Here is a 21795-nt window from a genome sequence, read left to right on the forward strand (position 1 = left end):
ATACTGTTGAGAAAATAAAATTCAGCTAATTTACAAGTATGTTTTTAGAAAAGCTGAAATAGATTTACGTTTAACGTCCAAAGATGAATCACTTAATATAAAATGTCGTTCAAATGCAAAAAAACAAATTTTCACATTCCGGAAGCGGGTATCTCAAAACAAATTCCAATCCCAAATCGTTTCCATAGTTTCTTTGAAGTTTTTGAATACTACTAAATAATTTGAGCTAAATTGGCGTTTAATTGTATGTTACTTTCTGTATTCTTATTCCTTAACCTTATGAATACTTATGGTTATGTTTGTTTAGGTTCAGTTATATTTTTCCGAGTTGTTTGTAAGCCATTGCTGCAAGCTGGCTTGCTGCTGCTACTGCTCTCTCTCTCTCTAACTAGTAGTTTTTCTTACTATTTGTGAAATCTACTTAATTCTCAATTTAAACATGACAACTGAATAAAAAACGTCCATACTTTATCCTCTAGGCACTAAATTTGGGGGTTGTAGCGAGTTTAGACTAAATTATTGAATTTTAAATTTATTTGTCACTCACAGCTATGATATGACGGATCATCCATGACAACCTGGTTAAAAGTTGAAAGGTTTAACTTTTTAAGTGACCGTGAAATAGATCTAATTTTTTTTCACAAGAGAGTTCCTAAAAGTAGAATTGGCCCGTCTATCGTCGGGTAATATTTTTAGAGGAAAAAAATTTAAGAGAATGTCATCAGAAAAGAATTAAAAAAAAGACAAGACAGAAGTGATTTTTGAATTCTTTTATTTCTTTAATTTTATGACATTTTTTATTGTACAAAAGAGCAAAAAAAAAAACCATGCCAGGTAAACGTATCCATTCAAATAGCGGTCACGTGGTCAAAAAAAATAAAAAAAATTTGGTTGTCATTTCTCGGTCGATCTTATAAAAAAACGGTTGAAGATATTTGATTTATTTTTTCATAGAATGATAAAACTAATAATGCTTTACTGTGGAAATCAATTTTGTGATATGGAAATCTATATTTAAAAAGTTATATTATTTTGAATGACACCGACTTTAAATTTAGCCAACATCCCCCAAAGCAATTTTTGAAAATGCTTTTCTGGCATATTTAGCCTTGCCACCTATAGCATGTTTTTATAACGTGAAAACCCGCCATTTTACTCATGATAAACATTTTTAAAAGTAATTCTAAGAAGGTCTCTGGAACTAAGTCGAAAAACTCGCCGGAAGTCATGGTCCGATCCTTACGCCATGTTCTGGTTAGCAACCAAGGACGCTTTTAAGTTAGTGAGCCTCCCTACTAACTAGTCTCTAACTAATCTACTACTTTTTTTACTAGACTAGCCAAAACTAAACTCGCTCAGCGTCAGTCAGCCTTACTCCAGTCTTATCACTATCAGTCTAAGTCTTTAAAAAGGGCAGGCCTACTCCTTACTTATTAGGGTTAAGGAGGGCGTTAAGAGCCGTGTGGTATTAAGCCCCAATCAACACCCCACCCCCACAAAACCGGGTGTGGGGAAATTGCGAGACGCGAAAAGCGAAATGGCGAGGTGGGAAAATGCGAGAAGGGCGCGAAAACGGTCGATCAGGTGACTTTTTTGTCTCGCATTTTACCACAAGCCGATACTTACGCTGGGTGGTGTTGAAATGCGAAGATTTCTGCGAAAATTTTACCGCACCCGATTTTCAGTGGTATTTGGTCCAGACTTCAAAGACGTTTCGTTGACATTGTTAAAACTTCCGATTTTTCCGTCGCTAGACATACTGATGATTTGTCAACTCCCCCCATCTTTTGTGTCGACTTAGAATACCACCTTGTTCGAAACCGACGGAAATACCGCCGACGATAGATCAACTTCTGTCTTTTGTGTGGAACGCCGAGGACGCCTGATTTACCGTCTTTGAAGATCGCCGTGCCCTGATCCGCTGCCGCCGCAAACATATTTTCTATTGTTGCATAGAAATTTTGTATTATAGCCGCCGCCTACGATTTTTTTCTAGCTTTTTTTACTTTCTCGTATATACGAAGTATAGAGAAAGTCTTGTAATCGTGCAAAAAAAAAAAATCGAGATTTTTACAAATCTCGACGTTTCACACCTCACTGATACGGAAAAACATAATTTTGCAATCTTGTCCGTATGTCTGTGTGTCTGTCTGTGTGTCTGTGTGTCTGTCTGTCCGTGTGTAAACACGATAACTTGAGTACCGTTACAGCTACGTTGATGAAATTTCATATATAAGTATTTTATCGAAATCGTAGATCCGTATCAACTTTTGAGCGATTTCCGATAACCGGAAGTGGTACTTTTCCTACTTTGAATTTTTCAAAAGCCTATAACTTGAGTACTATTTCAGATAGATAAATGAAATTTCACATGTAAGTAAACGATCTAATTCTCTACCTTCTGTTAAATTTTGAGTAATTTCCGTTGACTGGAAGTAGTAATTTACGCTACTTCCGATTTCTCAAAAAACTAATGTAAATTTTAAAAGTTCTAATAATATAGAGTCCTTTCATATGACGTCACGTCCGTTCGTGATACCTACGCCCGCCGCCACAGTGGTGTACATCAGACGTAAACACAATCAGCTGTTCGCCAGCGCTGGACGTGTTCACCAGCGCTGGACGCGTTCACTGTATGTAAAGAACCGCACCCGCGGAAAAGGAAAAATACGTTAAAAAACTTGAACTCTTAGGAATTGAAGATCCTTATACTGTTATTGACAGTTTCGTATAAATAAATATGTGGACAAAATTTCTAAATAAAAATACTGTTAGTAATACTGTTTGCGTTTAGAGTTAAAGTAGCCGAATATGATCAAATGCAGTTCTCGATACTTTGTTTCATGTAAGGACAGTAAAATAATAAACTTCATTTTAGTTATAAAAGATAACTATTAATAAAACAAATATGCTCGACCTTCACAAATACTAATAGTAAAAGACAAAGTCAAAAGTAATAGGCTAATAAGAATAATAAGATCTAATAGTAGGCCTAATACCTGGCTCCGCTGGGTGGACATAGAATCTAGAATCTACTTCTTTACTTAAATTTAATTACTTTAGATCTACATTCGATTCAAAATACACCCATAATAAATCAAAAGTAGTCATAATTGGCCTAATAAAGCATTTAATTGTCTCTAAGATCTAAAATCTCGCTCTATTATCTAATCATTTTTTTAGCAAACGAAATTTTCTGAAATTGAAATAGATTATATAACTAGACTTAGATCTAGAATCTGCTACTTAAATTAAATTGTAAAACTTTATACAAGCATGTAGTTGATATTATTGTAGTAGAAGGCTTTAATAAATTACTAAGGCCTACCTACTTTGTTGTCTTTTTACAGCAATATGGATTGTATCTGATACTGGACTGAGTTTAATTAAATTCAAATTCATATCTAGTAATTGGTCTACTAAGTTTTTGTAGCCTAGTAGTACAATCTAGATCATACCAGCCAACAACAAATAACCACATTATTATTATTTGGTTAATGATTAGGCTATTTTTTTTTTAATCCACTGTTTATAAAAGAAACAAATCAAGCCAGAAACATTATAAGTGAGATGGTTTAGAATAATAACAATGGACCCAGTCTACAATTGATACAATTGCAGGTCTACATAGGGTCTACAGTCTAGTAGTTTACAGTAGGCACCTAGTGTGTAGCTAGTATACTAGTGTGTAGCTGTCCAGAGTTAAGATTCTTAATGCCTTAATGCTTTCCCCTGATAAGCCGTGTGCTATAAATGACATAACATGACACCGAGGTGAGAAGTGTTGAGGGGAGAGCAGTGGGACTTTCCCCTTTGTTCTCCCTGCTGGGCCCTGAGGGTCAAAATTATATAAGAAATACTATCTCTGTGGGGCTGGGTATCACGGAGGTGAGACATTTTCAGGGGAGGGCAGGGCAGACTCCTCTTTGGTTTTATTGTGGGCTAGATACAGGTGGGGGCAGCCATTATGAGGGTTGAACGTCAGTATTAATGTGGATTTTAAGGGTCTTAAATTGTATAACATGCTACCCAGATTGGTTATTACCCATGGATTATATTAGCCGTTGTAGTGTGGGTTTTGTAGGAGTTAAGTGGTCTCACGTTTGCTACAGTAGATAACCTCTAATATATTACTGCATTTGATCAGCTTCGTCTACTTAAACTCTAAACGCAAACGGTATTACTAACAGTATTTTTATTTAGAAATTTCGGCCACATATTTATATTATCCACGAAACTGTCAATAACTGTATAAGGATCTTCAATTCCTAAGAGTTCAAGTTTTTTAACATATTTTTCCTTTTCCGCGGGCGCGATTCTTTACATACGGTGAACACGTCCAGCGCTGGCGAACAGCTGATTGTGTTTACGTCTGATGTACACCACTGTGGCGGCGGGCGTAGGTATCACGTGATTTAGGTCACGTGTTTGCAAGGACTCTATTGCGCACCATTATGCGCTTTTTTATTTGGCGTTCACTTGGTGTGCAATTAATTTGTCTACGAGATTTTATTCTATTTTTAAAACTTAAAGTATTTAAAATGGATTAAAAATCATGTCTATAGCCCGAGTTCCCATCCCCTGTTATTTTATATAAGAATATTCGAGAAAGTTTAGGGGAGATTACTCCCGGTTTTTTACCATATAAATCTAAGCACAAGGAAATGCCTACATCATTTGGATACAACTATTCTGGAGGTAAGAACTACTTACTGTGTGTTTTCTCTTCCAATGTTCCTTTACACTAATTTATATTAGATTTTATATCACGGTTGTGACTTTTCCATAAATAATTCAGAAAAAAATAACATCAAAATAAGTATGCGATTACTGCCATAAGTGAAGGTGAGGACTAGATTAACCCTCCCTTATGTGTTGCTTATTCCTAAGCTGTTATGAACTCTCAATGCCCCCAGTTTTTTTTTTCTCTTACTTACTGTTTGGGGAAAAAATAAAGTGACGTCACCGATATTATCAGTTGCTCGTGCTATATCGTAAGCTATGGGCCTACTTCAAATATTTTTAAAACCAAGTTGAACTTATCTGATTTTTTTGGTTTTGGTGGTGGTGTTATTTGGGGTCTTCCATAAATGACGTCACACTCGTGGGGGGGGGGGGGGGTCTGTAATTTTATGACGATGTGAGATAAGGGGGAGGAGGGGGGGGGGGGTTAGATGTGAAGTCACACTATTAACATGTATAAACATGAGCGGGCTAGATTTTTAAATTAATGCCGACTGAGACGGGATTTTCCTCTCGCTAACAAGATCGGGCGATGACAGTAGCACAGCAACGATGTTAGGATTTTTAAATAGATAGATCTAGATATAGATCTATCTATCTTCTTAGTATCTAGATAAAAAATAACAACATACAACACTCGTGTTAAAGTGTATGGCTAAATGCTTGTTTGTTTTAAAACAAAAAAAAATGAATTTAAATAAATAAAGATGGAAAAAAAAGAAAAAAACTTTTTTCGCAAAAAGTGTCTCGCTATTTACCCTTAATTCCGCAGGTATGTCTCGCAATACCTTCTCGCATTTTCCCGCCTCGCCATTTCGCTTTTCGCGTCTCGCAATTTCCCCACACCCCACAAAACCCCCATGGGCCAATAACACTGCTAATCTACTTTTGAGGTAACAACCACTGCTGTTCTTTGATAACAGAGAAGCAGAGGATTCATTTTATGTAATTTATCACCCACTTGGCCCAACAGGGAGAGGATGAGACAGGATTTAATCCCACTGCTCTTTCCCTAAAATTTCTCATCTCCATAAAACCATTTTGTGAACTTTTTTTCCAAATAGACATAACTTGGGAACTTCACTTTGTAATAAACCAAATGAGTTTTTCAGGCCCATTCTTTGTTCCTGTATTAGTGCATTGGTTGTTATACATTTTAACACTATTTTTATAGCTATGGCTAGAATAGTTTTATTTTGGTGAATTTATTTTGCACAGTGATTATTGGTGCCAAAACAAAATGGCCGACATTTGTCCCATTTTACCATGCTGTAAAGTTTTTATCATTATCAGAGTAAAACTTGACTGATCATTACCATAATGGTTTTATTTGTTAGATAATAACTAAATCTTCATGAATACATTAATTTTGTTCACTAGCTTTCCTGTTTAGAAAAGTTATAACAGATACTGTTATGTGGCTCTTGAAACCCTATGTGCAAGTTTCTCATTTTTTAGACCACTGAATATGACACTGGTATAGGAATAGTTAACACAAAATGTATTAATTGTTAAACAGACTTGTGTCTAAATGATAGAAATACAATTCTAACCTGCTAAAAAGTAAAAATTCAGCCATTTGATGTTAGCAAGGTAATTTTTAAAATGGTACACGTTCTTATTACCCCTAAGGGGCAATACAGCCGACTCAGCCCCCACCTGTTTCTAACCAACCATAAAACTTCTAATCTCTTTGTAGGTAACAGGAATAAATGCTCTTAGGGCTCAGCCAATCTGGGGTGGTATGTTATGTAATTTATGACCCTCATGGTCCAGCAGGGAAGTAAACAGACACACTAATACCACTGCTCCCCCCTTACAATTTTTTACCCCCATGATACCCAGCCCCCACCAGTTTCTGGCCCACTATAAAACTTCATCTCTTTGTAGGTAACATGGATTACAGTTACAGATCTCAGACAATCTGGGGTGGCATGTTATGTAATATATGACCTTCATGGTCTAGCAGGGTGGAGACCAAAGAGGAATCAGTACCACTGCTCTCCCCTCACATTTTCTCACCTCTATGAAAGCCAGACCCCACCTGTATCTAACCCACCATAAAACTTCATCTCTTTGTAGGTAACATGGACTAAGTTCTTAGATCTCAGCCAACCAGAGATAGCATCTTATGTAATTTATGGCCCTCAGGGTCCAGCAAGGAGAACAAAGGGGAAACCAGTACCACTGCTCTCCCCTCAACATTTCTCACCTCCATGTCATGTTATGTAATGTATAACACACATGGCTTATCAGGGGAAAGCATTAAGGCAGATTAGTTAGTACCACCCCTTTTTACATACAAGAATGTTAACTCTGGACAGCTACACACTAGTATACTAGCTACACACTAGGCATACTAATGTGCCTACTGTAAACTACTAGACTGTAGGCCCTATGTACACCTGCAATTGTATCAATTGTAGACTGGGCCCATTGGGGCCTAGTGATAGCTAGTATCAGGTAAAGTGTGTGTACACAGCATTAACTATTTTGGGGATAGAAATTAATTATTTTTATTGCGGAGTTAGTCTAAACTAGGAGATAATACTTATTGCCCCATTGCCTGGCTCCTTTCACCCCAAATGCTGATTTTGGGGGTATGACAATAAATGTTCAATTAAACCCATTTAAAGTATATTTAATACACTTTGTTATTATTTTTATATTGTGTAAGATATGTTAGAATAATTTTGCCATATTTTCAATACTAAAAAATTCTTAGATTAGTAGAAATCTTTAAAAATGTACAGGTGCTAAAAAGTGTGGCTCTTAACGCCCTCCTTTACCCTATACTTAACTCACTCTTACTAGATTATCTAATACACAATCATCTTGATCCTGGAAAAGAAAAAAATTATGAATATTGGAGAAAGTTTAGGGGCAGGGGAGATCACTCCCGGTTTATTTAAATTTTACTTAAGGTTTAGGGTTTAGGGTAAAGTTTAGAGTAGGTATTACGGTAGGTTTAGACGGGTTATGGTTTAGGTTTAGGCATTAAGGATGGGGATTAGGATAGGGTTAGAGTTAAAGTTTTGGGTTAGTGATAAGAATAAGAGATCATCATAAGGTTAGATCTAAAAAAATTAGTTCTACGCTGATTTGTGAGAGTATGAATAGCCTTCATAGGGCTATTTGTAGTGAAGTACGAATAGCCACAGCCTTAATTTTTTTAGCCTACACTGTAAAGGCCTAGTTATCTTTATGGACATATTTATATTTTGTTTTAAATACTCAATTGGGACAATCGAATTCTATCTTTATTGCTTTAGTTATAAATTTCAAGTGATATTGTCACATTGTGTATGTAATAAAAAATAAAACAACTTTTTTACTTTTTCAAACATTTATTTTTTTCAGGCCTATCATACTTTCTGCTTGAGACTGTATGAATACATGAAAATGTTTATAATTTAAAACAAGACACGCTCATTGCTGTAAAGTGCAAAAAGATTTTTTAACAATTAGAAACTAATTTGTTAAATATGGAGGATATATTCTCTAAACAAGTTCCACTACTCTTTAAGGCTTCTGACAAAGAAGAAAGGTGAGGTTTTTTTTTTACCAATACACTGCAGTAGTAAACATTAAAAGGGATCTAAGAAATCTTCCAAATAACATTACTTAAAATCAATGTTCCAATTAAACATTTTCTGTTAACAGCATAGCTTTACCCTGTAGTTTAATCAGCTTATTTCTAACTCATTTATTATTATTTTTTTTAATCTTTAGAAAAGTGTTTGTGCAACTACAGATGAGGTTGCAAAGCAATAAACATGATTCCAAGAGGGTGAGTTAAATACAGGGTTCCCGCGGCCTCCTGAAATTCCAGGATGTCCTGGAATTCTCCTGGAATTTGAAAAAAACCCAAAAGTCCTGGAATTCTCCTGGAAATTCAAAATTTCTCCTGAAATTTTGAAAAATCTCCTGGAATTTTCGCGCGTAACAAATTTTTCGTGAATTTGCGTGCATTTTCGGTATTTTGTTTACGCCGCCGCTTAGAGTTTCCGTTTCCGTTTTTTTAAATTCTGCGCACATCGGATGTTGGTTTAAAACTAGATTTAGCCTTGGTCTATATAAGGGTCCGTCTGGCGGGATCTTCGATTATTCAAGTGTCAGCTCTTGAGTTTGATTCTTCGGATGTTCATTCCTAGATCTATTTCATTTTTACTGCGTCACTGTGAGAAATTTCTCGATTTCAGTTGTGAACTATTGTGTTTTCATTTCAATTTAACATTTCATTATGCCGAAATATACCACTTCGTTCAAACTTCAAACCTGCATGGTTAGAGAACGATTTGTATAAATCATGGCTACAACAAACCTCAGCAACCAAGGCATATTGTCGGTTATGTGCCAAATCGATAGACGTTTGTAATATGGGAGAGGCAGCAATCAAATCGCATATGAAATCAAGCAAGCATGTACAGCTTGATAATAAGTCTTCTGGTTGCATGACTGTTGCCTCTCTGTTCAAGAAAGCTGTTGTGCCTACTGTAACCCCTTCACCATCGGCAGCCGCAGCATCCCAGCTTGAAGTTACAGCTGTAGCTGAAAAGTCATCATTACCCTGTCCTGGTCCATCAACTTCGAAGTTGCCACAGGCTCAAACCACAATGAAAACTCATGTCACCAGTGAGCAAACATTGTCTGCTGAGATTTTATGGGCCTTAAAAGCAGTATGTTCGCATTATTCATTTAACAGCTGTGCAGACATTTCTAGCCATTTTTATCGAATGTTTCCGGATAGTGAAATTGCTAAGAAGCTTTCCTGTGGGCCGGATAAAATGGCATACATGGTGTCTTTTTGGACTTGGGCCATATTTTCATGAGTTGCTGAAGGCCAAACTTAAAAGTTTAGATGATGGTTTCATCCTTTTGTTTGACGAGGCCCTCAATCGGGAGCTCAGCAAGAAACAGATGGACATACACGTTAGACATTGGGTTGATGACAAGGTAAATAACTATTTTTAATTATTTTTTTTATATCAATAGTTATACATAACATTGCAATGCAATTTAAAAATATAGATCTAATTTTAAAAATTGCATAACAAAATAGTGTATTTAACATTTTAGGTCATTACAAGGTATTATGGGTCTGCCTTCCTGGGACATGCAACAGCTCAAGATATGTTTCAAAAAATAACAAGTCTTTTTTACTTTGACCTGAGCAAAGTTGTTCAAATCTCCATGGATGGACCCAATGTCAACTGGGCTTTACTGAAACTGCTCTCGGCTGAGTTAAAACATGTTTCTGCAAGAGGTTTTATCGACATTGGTAGTTGTGGTCTGCACACCATACACAATGCCTTTCGTTCTGGGCTTGTGGCATCTAAATGGGAGTTAAGTCACTTCTTCTCCTCTCTCTCATGGTTGTTTAAAGATACTCCGGCACGCAGTGAAGACTACACGAGACTCACTGGTAGCAGCGATTTCCCCCTGGATCATTGCCCACATCGCTGGGTGGAGAATGTTATGGTAGCAGAGAGGGCATTAAAAGTTTGGCCACACGTCAAGCAATTTATAAAATCCCTTTTGGCAGAAAAAAAAGCACCAAACACCAAGTCTTTTGAATTTTTGCAGAATTGTTTGAATGACCATTTTTTAACTGCAAGGATTGAGTGTTTTATTTCAATTGCCAAGACTTTGCAGCCATTCCTTAAAAAATTTCAAAGCGATGCCCCCATGCTGCCATTCATGGCACATGAGCTTTTTAACCTTTTGCGATCCCTGCTTCAGAGGTTTGTTGCACCAGAAGTTTTCAAGAAAGAATGCTCATCAGTTGCAACACTGCTGTGTTTAGACATGTCAACAACAAAAAATCTTTTACCACCGTCTGATGTTGACATTGGTTTCAAATCCAAAGCTGCAGTCAAAGAAATTAAAACTAAAGTGAGCCAAATGGATATTTTCCAATTCCAGATGGAAAGCAGGGATTTTTTAAAAGCAGTTGTGACAAAGATTATAGACAAAACACCCATTAAGAACAAGATTGTTCAGAATTTGGATTGGCTGCAACCCAAATGTATTGTTAATGATTGTCAAGCTTGTGTCAAGCAGTTAGAAAATGTAATGTCCTGCTTGGTTTCAATTGGTAGGATCAACCCAGACCACTGCGACAATATTAAGATGCAGTTCCTGCAGTGGCAGTGCAGCATTAGTGCTTCCTATTCTAGCATATTTTCCTCCTTTTGCTGCAGCACCGATCGCCTTGACACCTTTTTTTCCCAATATATGGGGCACAACGAAGATTATTCTCTGCTCTGGTCATTAGCACGCACACTACTGATGCTGTCACATGGCCAGGCCACAGTGGAGCGAGGCTTCAGCGTGAATAAGGAAGTCATGCTGGTGAACATGCATGAAAAAACTGTGGTGGCCAAGAGACTGATTTGTGACCATGTTGCCAGTGTAGGGGGATTGTCAATTGTCAGCATCAGTAGTGGGCTGCTCATTGCAGCTGCAGGTGCCAGGACGAAATATCGTTTGTTTTTGGAAGAAAAGGCAGAGCTGGAGAAACAGAAGTCTAATAAACAAAAGAGGGATGACAGCCAACAGGAGCTGGATGGGTTGAAATTGAAAAAAGCCAGGTTGGAGAAAGACATTAGCAGCCTGACTGAATCTGCTGATAAATTGGCTGAAAAGGCTGAACATACAAACAGCCACAAGTTTCTTATTGAGTCTAACGCCATGCGTCGGGCTGCCAAAAGCAAGAATGAGCAACTGGCAGCTATTACTTTAGAAATACAATCTAAAGTGATATAAATTGGCAGCTTGTAATGTGCAAACATTCAGTCTGTATATATGTAAATAACTCTATAAATAAATGTATATAAATCAGTGCATAAAAGCTCTCAAGTATTTCCTGTCTTAATTTGGTGAGTACGCTGAATATTTTTAGTTTGTAATAAATTATTATTATTTTATAAAAAAAAATTTACATAGTTTTATGCATTATTATATGTCCTGGAATTTTTTGATTCCTCCTGGAAAACTCCTGGAATTCTCCTGGAATTTGAAATTGACTTTGGTGTAGGAACCCTGTAAATATATAATTTACATTGAGTATATATTTAAACATTGAGACTAAATTTTTTTTACACATATTCATGTATTTAAAACACTGATATTGAAAATAACAACACCACTGAAAAATTCAAACACTCCCATTCACCCATACATAGATTAAGCACAGATGTCTGATTTATATTGTACAGGAACTGCTTGTAAAACTCACAGATGATCAAGACTTGTACTTCTTGTATACTCTGCGTCTAGCTGAGGAAGATTTTCAGAGGTAATGATTTAATAATAATTGGATACTTAGTTCTTTAGGTGTTTATTTTTTAAATGTTTAGATTTCGAGCCTGAAAAAAAACCCTGCAAAATGATATTTTTATGTGTTTCAGTTTAAAGATGCAGCAAGGATTGCTAGTTGACTTTGTCTCCTTCCCACAAAAATTGGTTGACTTACTTGAGATGTGCATCAAGGAAAATCACAAGGAAAACCCTAAGTACAGCAATACATTTAAATAGATTTCTTAGTCTCAGAATTTAACTATCTCATTTAAAGCTTTTCAGTATAAATGAAGATACATTTTTGAATTAATCAAACATAATTATTAAATCTATGAGGGAATAAATAATAAATTCAACAGATGACGACTTCTCTGGCAGGTAATTTTGATGAATTTAATGTGAATCCGTTTTTATTATTTATCAGTTTATATTATGTAAAAATATTGATTATCTTGTTTTTCAGATTCGTTATTCATTTTATAAGTGGTGGAAGCTCATTGCTAGGCGGGGATGCACCATGTGTGATGAACATTGTGGAGACCAACCCGTTCAGACATCTGAATCATCTGTCCCTCAAATTTCTACCAGGCTCTGATGCAGACATAAAGTCACATCTTGCTAGCTGCATAAAGCAATTAAAGGTAAATTTTTAAAAAATTCAACTTAAAGTAAGCTAAATTAAACATTTTTGGATTATTTTTTGAAGTCATAAAAATATCTGTGTTTCCTATGTTGCTGGTCAGCATAAAAATTAAAAGTATATTATTTCATTCTTTTTATATACAGCGTAAATTAAAGTAAAAGACAAGTCAGATCCTAGAAAGCAGGTTTAAATACAATTTAGCTATTAAGTTGCTAGGATGTGTATTTTACTTTTTAGAAAGTTTGGGAAAATTAGATAGTTTGGTTTTGTAACTTGAAAACAGGTTATTAATTAAAAAATCATTATCAAATCTTTTATTTATTGTATATACTAGGAATCATACAGTTTGATTCAACATAAATTTGAACACACCTCTAGAGACTTAAGTGAAAAACTAGAGACAACACAAGAGGTGGGTACTAAGTCCTATGAGTTTCTAAATATCTGCCTAGGTTCCTTTTCTTATTTGTCTATTATAAAATTTAGTTTGTTTTCTATATGTAAAACATATTCCGTGAATCAAATGTTAAAATGGTGATGTTTTACACATTTTGCCTGATACACAATCTATTTTCCTAGCTTTTGGGATCTAAATCTAAAGAGTTGGAATTACTGAAGCTTGAGTGGTCCTCCCGTATAACTGACGTTACGTCAAAACATAAGGAAGAAATGGCTTTGGAAAAAGAGAAAACCCTTCAGGTAGTCACATTGTTTTTGTACTCAGCAATTTAATTAATTAATTATTAATGTCATCAAAATATTTTAAATACCTTGAATTTTATTCCACTTTACATTTTGTTTTTAAATCTATAAGTCAGCTAACCCAATTAAATGAAAAATGACTATTTAATTACTTTGCACTTGTTCAATTCAAAGGTATTTGTTTTTCATATTGATTTTGATAACTTGTCGACAGTTCCAAACAAACCTGCAAATTCAGTTTGACAAGGAGCGGAGGGAGCTAGAACAAGGCAACTCAAAGCATGTTAGGCAGATGGAATCTCGACTCGAGGAGCTAGAGGCTTTAAATAAAGTAAGTAGACTATCATTTCCACAGATAACATCTTTTCTTAACAGATTTATGAGTTATTTTCATATTTGTGGTGGGAAAAAATGTATTAATTATAAAACCACTTGTTTCCATTCACAATAATTGGTCAATTTTTAAAAATTAACATTCAGATCTATTTATGTTAATTTTTAATTTTATGACAACTTAAGGATCTGACAGACAAGAAATATAAATCAGAATCTGCCATTAGAGAGTACAAGTCCAGGCTCTCATCGCTGGAGGAAGAGTATGGTCGCATGAAGACAGAGCTGCTTTCCCTGAGGAAAGACAATACCTCGCTAGACAGTGCCCGCCTAGAGAAGGACAAGTACAACAACCAGCTGCAGACAAGGGTGGCTGTGTTGGAACAAGAACTGAAAGATAAGGCAGAACTCTTGGAGAGGTTAAATGATTTGCTCACTTCTGAGAAAGACAAAAAGGTAATGTGCAGATTTCTGGAGAAAAAATAATCATTATTCTTAATTAGGGTGGAAATTTATAAGGAAATTGTAATCAGTAAATTTTTAATAAATAATAATAATAAAGTTCCCTTTTGGACAAGGTGCCCCCCCCCCTCATGGCAGGTGAAGTAGAGTTTACCTGAGCATATGAAGGGATAGTGTTGTTAGCACTATGCCCAGCCGCCTTTTTTTTCCCTGTACTATAAGTGAGGTACCTATCAGAGTTGGGTGGACTCATAGACGAGCTGCGACTCTAATCAGGGACACAAACTCAAGACTTTCGGTTTTGCAGATTAACAGACCCAGTAAATGTTTAGACTTATAAAAAAAAATGTATATTTTAACTTCATCATAATGTTGTTCAAATAAGTAACAATGATAAGTGACAATGATTCACTATGTAAGTTATTGTTTTCCCATGTAACCCATACAGAAACATCTAGAGAATGAGCTAGAGAGTAGACTGAAGGAAAACACAAAACTGGAGTCTAAAGTCAAAGCTATGGGGGATGAGTTGAAGAAAGGCAATGAAATCATCAAAAAATTACAAGGGGAGATCAAGGCTTATCATGCTAAGGTAAGATCAATCTTTGGATACAGTTAAGGAAAACAGCATGTGTAGGGTATGATAACCCTTTAAGGCTTGGGTGGTCAGTAACCCAGATGTAGTAGAGTTCATCTGTTTCTGTGACCTCAGCATATTAAAGGATGGTGTAGTTTTTTAATGTTCAGCAGCCTTTTACTTTCCTTAACGTGGTCAGATTTTAAATTTTTTCTAAAAATTCTTTAATTTTTCCCATAAACCATTCTGTTCTAATGAGTTTTTATGTTTTTACGTACATCATCTTTGTTTATGATGATTTAGGTTAAGCTGCGTACGCAAATAGCTACAGAGCAGGAAAAATTGTTGGGAGAGAAAGATAGTGAGCTTGAAAAACTTCGTCAAGAGCTGGCTACAACCAAAGATAAACTGAGAATTACAGAGGACAAGGTTATTTTTTATGTTAATTACAATTTTCTTATCACTCTTTTTTGGTACAATTGTTTTTTAAAGAATCACTAACAATTAAAAAATTTAAACAACTATAATTCTTCAGTTTTGGAAAGAATAAAAAATAAAAGAACTATGAAATATTTTAAAATGTAAATGTTTCTAGTAATAGTTTTTCAAAACATAATTTAGTTCTAGTTGTTAAGCTGTTGGTAAAATTCAAGTAACTTTGATCATGCAATAAAAATCTTGTGTTCTTGTAATTATTTTATTGCTAATTTGCTGATATAAAATTTTATAAAATTCATATTTTAGAATCAGAAGTTGAGCTCAGACATGGATGAGGCAAAACAAAAACTGATAGAGAGCAAGCAATCATTAGAAACTAGTGACACAAGTAAGTGCCAACAGCATTCTCTTGCTAAATAAAAAAAATCCTCCACCAAAACTGTTTTTAATAGTAACAGAATTTTTATTATTAATTGGAAAATTTAATTTATGTTGTGTTTTTTTATTTATTTACAGCAGTAAACATTCTTAGAGTATTTTAAAAAAAATCTTTTGTGCATTTCTTTTTATGAAAAATTTTCAACAAATTGTTTTATTTTAATATAATCTAAACACTATTCACTGCTCTTTGTATCTGAGATTAATTATATTTCACTTTGATGGGCTGAGGACCAGTCAGTTCTTAATCTGTATCACACATCCTCTCTTTCAGTGATCAAGTGGCTGAACAAGCAGCTGAATGAACAAAGGATAAATCAAAATATTTTGGGGCATTTTGAACTCGCTGCTTCCACACATTCAAGGCCACCAATGGCCATTGTGAGTAGATATATAGATTTGCATGTCTCCAAGTTTTCTTTGGTTTTCTTCTTCTGTTTTTATTTATCTTTTGTTGTAAGCTTTAACATCCTTTTCTAGTGGATGAATATGCTGGGAATACATTGTTAGGGATTCTGCTTAAGCCAGCACTTGATATATTTGAATTTCCTTGTAGAAATAAAAATTAGAGTAATGTTAAAATTATATCGACTCCAGAATTTGATTAATTTTTTGGTAAAAATAAAGTTGTTTCAACAAGTCATAGACAAGTTAACTTACCAAAAATAATTATTGGAAGAAAATGTTTCTGCTTCATCTTGTAGCACAACTACAGCACCTCAAGCCATGGCTCAGCTATGACTCAAGACAGTTTACGACAGGTGCAGCGGCCTGTTACTTCAGCACCCCCCACCAGCAGACAACCACAGGTAGTTATATGATTATCTGATCCCACGCATGTATATACATTGTTGCAACAGTTTCAAAACAATTTCCCAAACACTAAAATTTGTTGTTTAGCCTTTTTGTGTTTAAGTTTAGTTCAACTTGTTTAAAATCAGTAATAATATTTTAAACAACTAAATTCATAGCTTTTATTTTGTTTTACTTGAGAAGGCTATAGTCAACACTTCTGAATTCATATTTTCTCAATATTTTTATTTTACTAGGTTGAATACCAGGCTGGCCAGGTGAATGTAAAAAGCCAAATCCCCATCAGTTCAGTGGCCAGAAAAAATCAGACCAATGGCTCACCAACACAGAAAGAAAATTTGATTAGTCCTGAAGTGGATAACAAAGAGAAGTAAGTTTTTACTTTAACATTACAGATATACCTGACATAAATATATATCAGGAATACCTCATAGAAATACATTAAAGTTAAACTTACTTAAATACATATCAAGAATACCATACAGAAATATATAACAGATATACTTTACATAAATACATATCAGATGTACTCTACAGAAGCACATCTAATAAGCAGTGTTACTGTTTAGATTATTCCAAATTTGTATTATTAAGCTCTTTTACTGGTGAAATGGCAGTTATTTAGATTATATTGATCTTAAAATTATCTCTACTTAATATTTTAATCAGTTATTTGTGAAGAAAATTTTTTTAATTGATTCCAATAGTATTATTACTAATTACTAATTATTGTACCTAGACCTAATTAATATGTATTATTTTGAAGAAAATGCCACTATAAAATGTTCAATAGGTAAACTAGTAGGTAATATTTAAAAATAAAAATTTAAATATTTGCTGAGCAGCTATTCCTATATGAATAAGTGACATTTAATTTTGTTTACTGTGAGGTAATATTTACCATAAAAAATGGTTTTGTACTAAATACCATGCTAAAGATTTTAAATAATTACCATACCAGCATAGTTGTTCTGAATGATTTAAAAAGTTGGATTACCTCCCTTGGGTCATTTTTGTTTTTAATTAAAAAAAATTTTTAAAGTTATTTATTTTATTTTTAAAAATGTAATATGCTGTAATCCTCTGCCAGTTGTCTAATTTAAAAATTGGTTTTATTTTTCATAATAGAAAAACTTAAGATACAGTACTATAACTAAACCATCCCTACATATCTAGTCATTTTCTCTTGAAAACTGACTACAAATTTGATTTTAGGAACCCCCCACTGGATCCAAAGTTTTTGATGAAAAGAGATGAGGCCATCCCTGTTCGTGGCATCCTCAACCAAAATGGCACCTCTAGGAGTCCTGTTGGCATGCCCTCTATTCCATTTTCATCATCCACTGTCATCCAGTCACAAAACTCTGCTCCATCTGCAGCAGCGCCGGGTCAGCCTACCCCATCTTCAGGGGCGCCGTACATGAATGGTGGCAGACATGCAGATGGCGGCGCCCTGAGACTCAGTCAACAGCTCATTGTTCCAAAATCACAACCCCCTTTAGCATCTGCTTACTTCCCTGCTCAGTCGTAACCTTTCTTTCGTATTGATTTGTCAACGGAGTAACCTCCCCTTTATTTCTTATTGATTTATCAACCACTGGGTCACACCCACATCTACTGTGAAGATTATGGAAAAACCCGATTTGTCCCAAGCTGGGTCACCCTGTTCTGAAAAAACCAGGTGAGGTATTTTAACGCAGCATCAGAGTACGGCTGTGTCATGGCTAGGAAATGTCAACTGCAGATCATCGCTGGCCCTGATTTAAAAAAAAAATATGTCCTGGTCCACGTTGCAGGTAAATTGACAAACCTGGACGAATGTTTTTTTTTTTTTTACCTTCAGCCTTGTGTGTAGAGGGATATTCTCTCTGTGCCTGAACTTGCAACACGGCCTTGTCCGTTGTTTGCGTCCTGACAACATGCGTATTGACAAAACCTGCCACGTTTGGAAATGTCTGGACCAAAAGCTGTGTACGCTGGAAATAACATATACGGACGCCCATTCTTCGAGGCGTCCCCACAGAACTTGGGACCGGGGGAAAATTTAGCATTGAGCTCGTGCCATAGTTATTTCAAGGTTGTATCAGACAGCAGGTCTGGCGAGATTAGCATCCAGTGGCCTTGAGGCTGGTTGTTTTGCTGCCCAGCCTGTGAAGGACACCACTTTTTGGGACACATTTGCTTTATTTTTATGTCTTGTTTTGTTGTTAGTCTGTTAGTGTTCTGGTCGTATTTGTAATGTTGATTTTTTTTTTTAACTTTGTTTATAGATTTTTTAACACTACTTAGATGTAAGAAGTTATATAAATCTATATTAATGTGTTCCAGTTAATTTTTTAGCCTAAATGTAAGTAGTTCAGTATTTTACAACAAAAACTTTAAGTTGTCTCCCTTCAACTATCAATATTCTAAATTTATCTTATATTCTTTTTTCTGTAAGTGAATTATTTATTTAACATGGTTATTTAACAAGGTGAAATACTATGCATGGTAGTGCATTTAAATAGATTATAAGTAATACAAGTTCTAACTAATAGAAAAGATTGTTCCGTAAATATGGGAGATGCCTGTAACCAAATAGTGCTGACATTTTATTAGCTCCAAGAACTAGATCAAGGGAAGTAACTGGCTTTTTAAAACATGCAGGGGAGGTGATCTTAATAGTTTTACGCCCTGAGGTTAGCAAACATGGCCTATTGTTGTCTTACGCAAAACAGCTACATTCCTGGCGGGCATCTCAAGGTGCCTCACCACAACACAGGGAGGTGGGTGAGGTCACCTGGACCAACTCCTTATATGGAGGTTATGACCATGTTGGCCTACTGTAGGCCTACCAGTTGAGAAACTTATTTCACAATATGATAAAACGAACCACTCATAGTACCGGGACATGACAGGAATTATTTTTGAAAATTAGTTGGTTTAATGAACCGATCACTGGACAATGCAGGTTTTCTCTGTGATGTCTAGGTCGCTGTTAGCGTGATTGTAGTTCTTGAAGCAAGTAGCTTTCGTGTATCTGCTACTGAGCTTCAATAGACATGACTAAAATGGTTGAGTCACAGGGTTAATTGAGCTCTTTGATTCAAGGACTGAAGTCGTTTGGTGTTAATATTGCCATTGTAGATAAGTAGTTTGTCGCCAAACATAGAAGACTAGACTTTTAGCTGGACTTAGGATGGTATATTTTATTGCTGAATGCAAAAATATGCTCTATAAGTATAACCTCCCATAGAAAAGTATACTTTATAATTGAACATAGTAAAGTGCACTTTATAAATTACCATAGAAAAGTATAATTTAATAATTGACCATAGTAAAGTATACTTTATAAATGAACTTTGAAATTAATAATTGACTATATATAAAAGTATACTTTTAATTGCTGATATTAGAAATGCATGCTTTTTAAGATTATATCAAAACTATGTAATTTAATAGAATTATGTATGCTATGACTTTTAGAAAATAAACCACACTGATCATACAAAACTGACCAGTCATGCAACACAACCTAACCATACAAAGCCTACAGCAACCATGAATGAATACTAGACTTGTGTATTGTTGAGACCCCATTTCCCCTTGCTATAGTGACCATCACACCTGCGCTGTGCCTATTGTACATCGAGCCATTACTTTCGCTACACATCTTCCTATTGTGACCTCAGCCCACACAATCAGTTACTGAATGAAAAGTCCATTGTTGTACATGGGCATACAAACCAGACACTAACCAAAAGCTGTTACTGTATAGACGTTGTCTTGTTCATTTCAGATGAATCTATGCACACATTTTTGTTATCAAAAATAAATTGTAAATTTATTTGAAAATGTGAGTGGTGTTTGTGATTTTAAAAATGCAGTATTGTATTAATACTGTCCGGTAGATTTAGCTGAAACCTTTTTCTTAAAATATAAGGGTGTAGTTATTATTGATTCTAGTGGAAACTGCATGGCGAAATACGCGAATCCACTATATATATATATATATATATATATATATATATATATATATATATATATATATATAAACTTTATTATAAATAAATACTTTCATTGTCTAGTTGCAATTGTATCTTCCCACCCCCCCCCCACCCCCACCCCATCCAAAGTTTGAAAATTGCCGCCTCCTGTTTAGTATGTGCACTAGGGATGACCCGTTGACCCGTACAAAACAACCCGACCCACCTGGAGGTGAAACTACTTGTCTGACCTGTGGGGTTCACCGCCCGTTAAAAATGTATTCCCCGTGCCCCCTTCTTCAGGGGCCCAATGTTTTTTTATCTTTCTCTCCCCACCCCTCGTCTTTTATATTGTCTACTGTCGCGTGGGGTGGGGTGTGGGGGCCACGCGCCGGCTGGCTCGCTCCACCCAGCCACCTGCCACACCGTCTGCTCCCGACGCTACAGATGGCAAATTCTTGGGGTACCAAGGGAGGGGGGGAGGGGATAACATTTCTATACAAATTTCCTGAAAGGTTTTTATACCATAAAGGTGAAGCCAAAGATCACACAGCGAGATGTAGTAGAGAGGTCATTCAAGGGAAGACAACTCGAATTTTTTTTCCTAGCCGAGGCGCGTGCAGTCTCGCTATCGATTTGACCTAGTTTCTCATGTGTCCCATTTCTAGGTGTGCGGAAGAGAGGGATAAAAAAAAATTTCCTACCAAGGTGAAAGTGGCGCCCGCTTTGTTAACGGGGATAACAAAGACCCACGGAGGATCAGCTGTTGCTGATGGGGTCCCTGGGTTTCTCTTTGATAGTCTCGGGGTATGTTTCGTGGCAATGTGATACGGGGGTGGTACGGCTAACCCCGGAGGGGACGCTTGAGTGGACGGCTCGCGCTGGTCACGTGCCGGCTTTGTGTTGACCACGGCAACACCTGTGCCGCTTGAGTGAGTTGTTTTTTTTTTTTTTGGGGAGGTAGCCTACTTGTCGCTTAGCCAGCACCATCATATGCCAGACCATCATATTCGTATAGTATAACTGCCTTCTACAATATCGATTCTGCATTCTTCAAACTAACATAAAGTATATTGTTTTAAAGTATCGATACAGACGATTTCTATTACGATTATGTGTGTGAGGTTAATGGGTAATATAATTCGGCTTTTAACATCCAGTGTTTGAGAAAATGGTGTTAGCCCTGTGATGTACCATTTTATTTTGGTCCGTGTGTGGCTGGTCATGTATTGTCTTAGTTTAACTAGTCGTGAAGCTGATCGTTGAATGGGCTTTACTTTCAGCCATAGCATTATTTGTTTAACCCATCTCTCAACTAGAATATAGCTGGAAATAGAGTTAAAAAACTACCTACTACTGATTGCATCTTGGGGGGGGGG

General features: G+C 35.8%; 1 protein-coding gene across 1 annotated transcript; it reads left to right on the plus strand.

Annotated features, from left to right (window-relative positions):
• The first annotated feature begins 138 nt into the window (after positions 1-138).
• On the plus strand, positions 139-18774 carry LOC131940606 (spindle assembly abnormal protein 6 homolog). Its single transcript, XM_059299314.1, has 17 exons — positions 139-244; positions 8104-8290; positions 8476-8533; positions 11964-12043; positions 12156-12260; positions 12509-12686; positions 13023-13100; positions 13268-13387; positions 13605-13721; positions 13910-14179; positions 14634-14777; positions 15066-15191; positions 15507-15588; positions 15913-16019; positions 16343-16447; positions 16688-16821; positions 17667-18774. The coding sequence occupies exons 2-17, from the start codon at positions 8229-8231 to the stop codon at positions 17980-17982; spliced, it is 2082 nt and encodes a 693-aa protein (XP_059155297.1). The 5' UTR covers positions 139-244; positions 8104-8228; the 3' UTR covers positions 17983-18774.
• Positions 18775-21795: the final 3021 nt, after the last annotated feature.

This window comes from Physella acuta, unplaced genomic scaffold, assembly GCF_028476545.2.
Source record: "Physella acuta isolate Inbredline_101_S28 unplaced genomic scaffold, ASM2847654v3 ptg000323l, whole genome shotgun sequence".
NCBI classification, from domain to species: Eukaryota; Metazoa; Mollusca; class Gastropoda; family Physidae; genus Physella; species Physella acuta.

What these genes read in the sequence shown, in the direction of transcription:
- LOC131940606 (XM_059299314.1), top strand. Translation starts at nt 8,229, where the DNA reads ATGGAGGATATATTCTCTAAACAAGTTCCACTACTCTTTAAGGCTTCT. An exon ending in CAAGGCCACCAATGGCCATT is followed by an intron (nt 16,020 to 16,342) that starts GTGAGTAGATAT and finishes TTCATCTTGTAG; the next exon opens with CACAACTACAGCACCTCAAG. An exon ending in CCACCAGCAGACAACCACAG is followed by an intron (nt 16,448 to 16,687) that starts GTAGTTATATGA and finishes TTATTTTACTAG; the next exon opens with GTTGAATACCAGGCTGGCCA.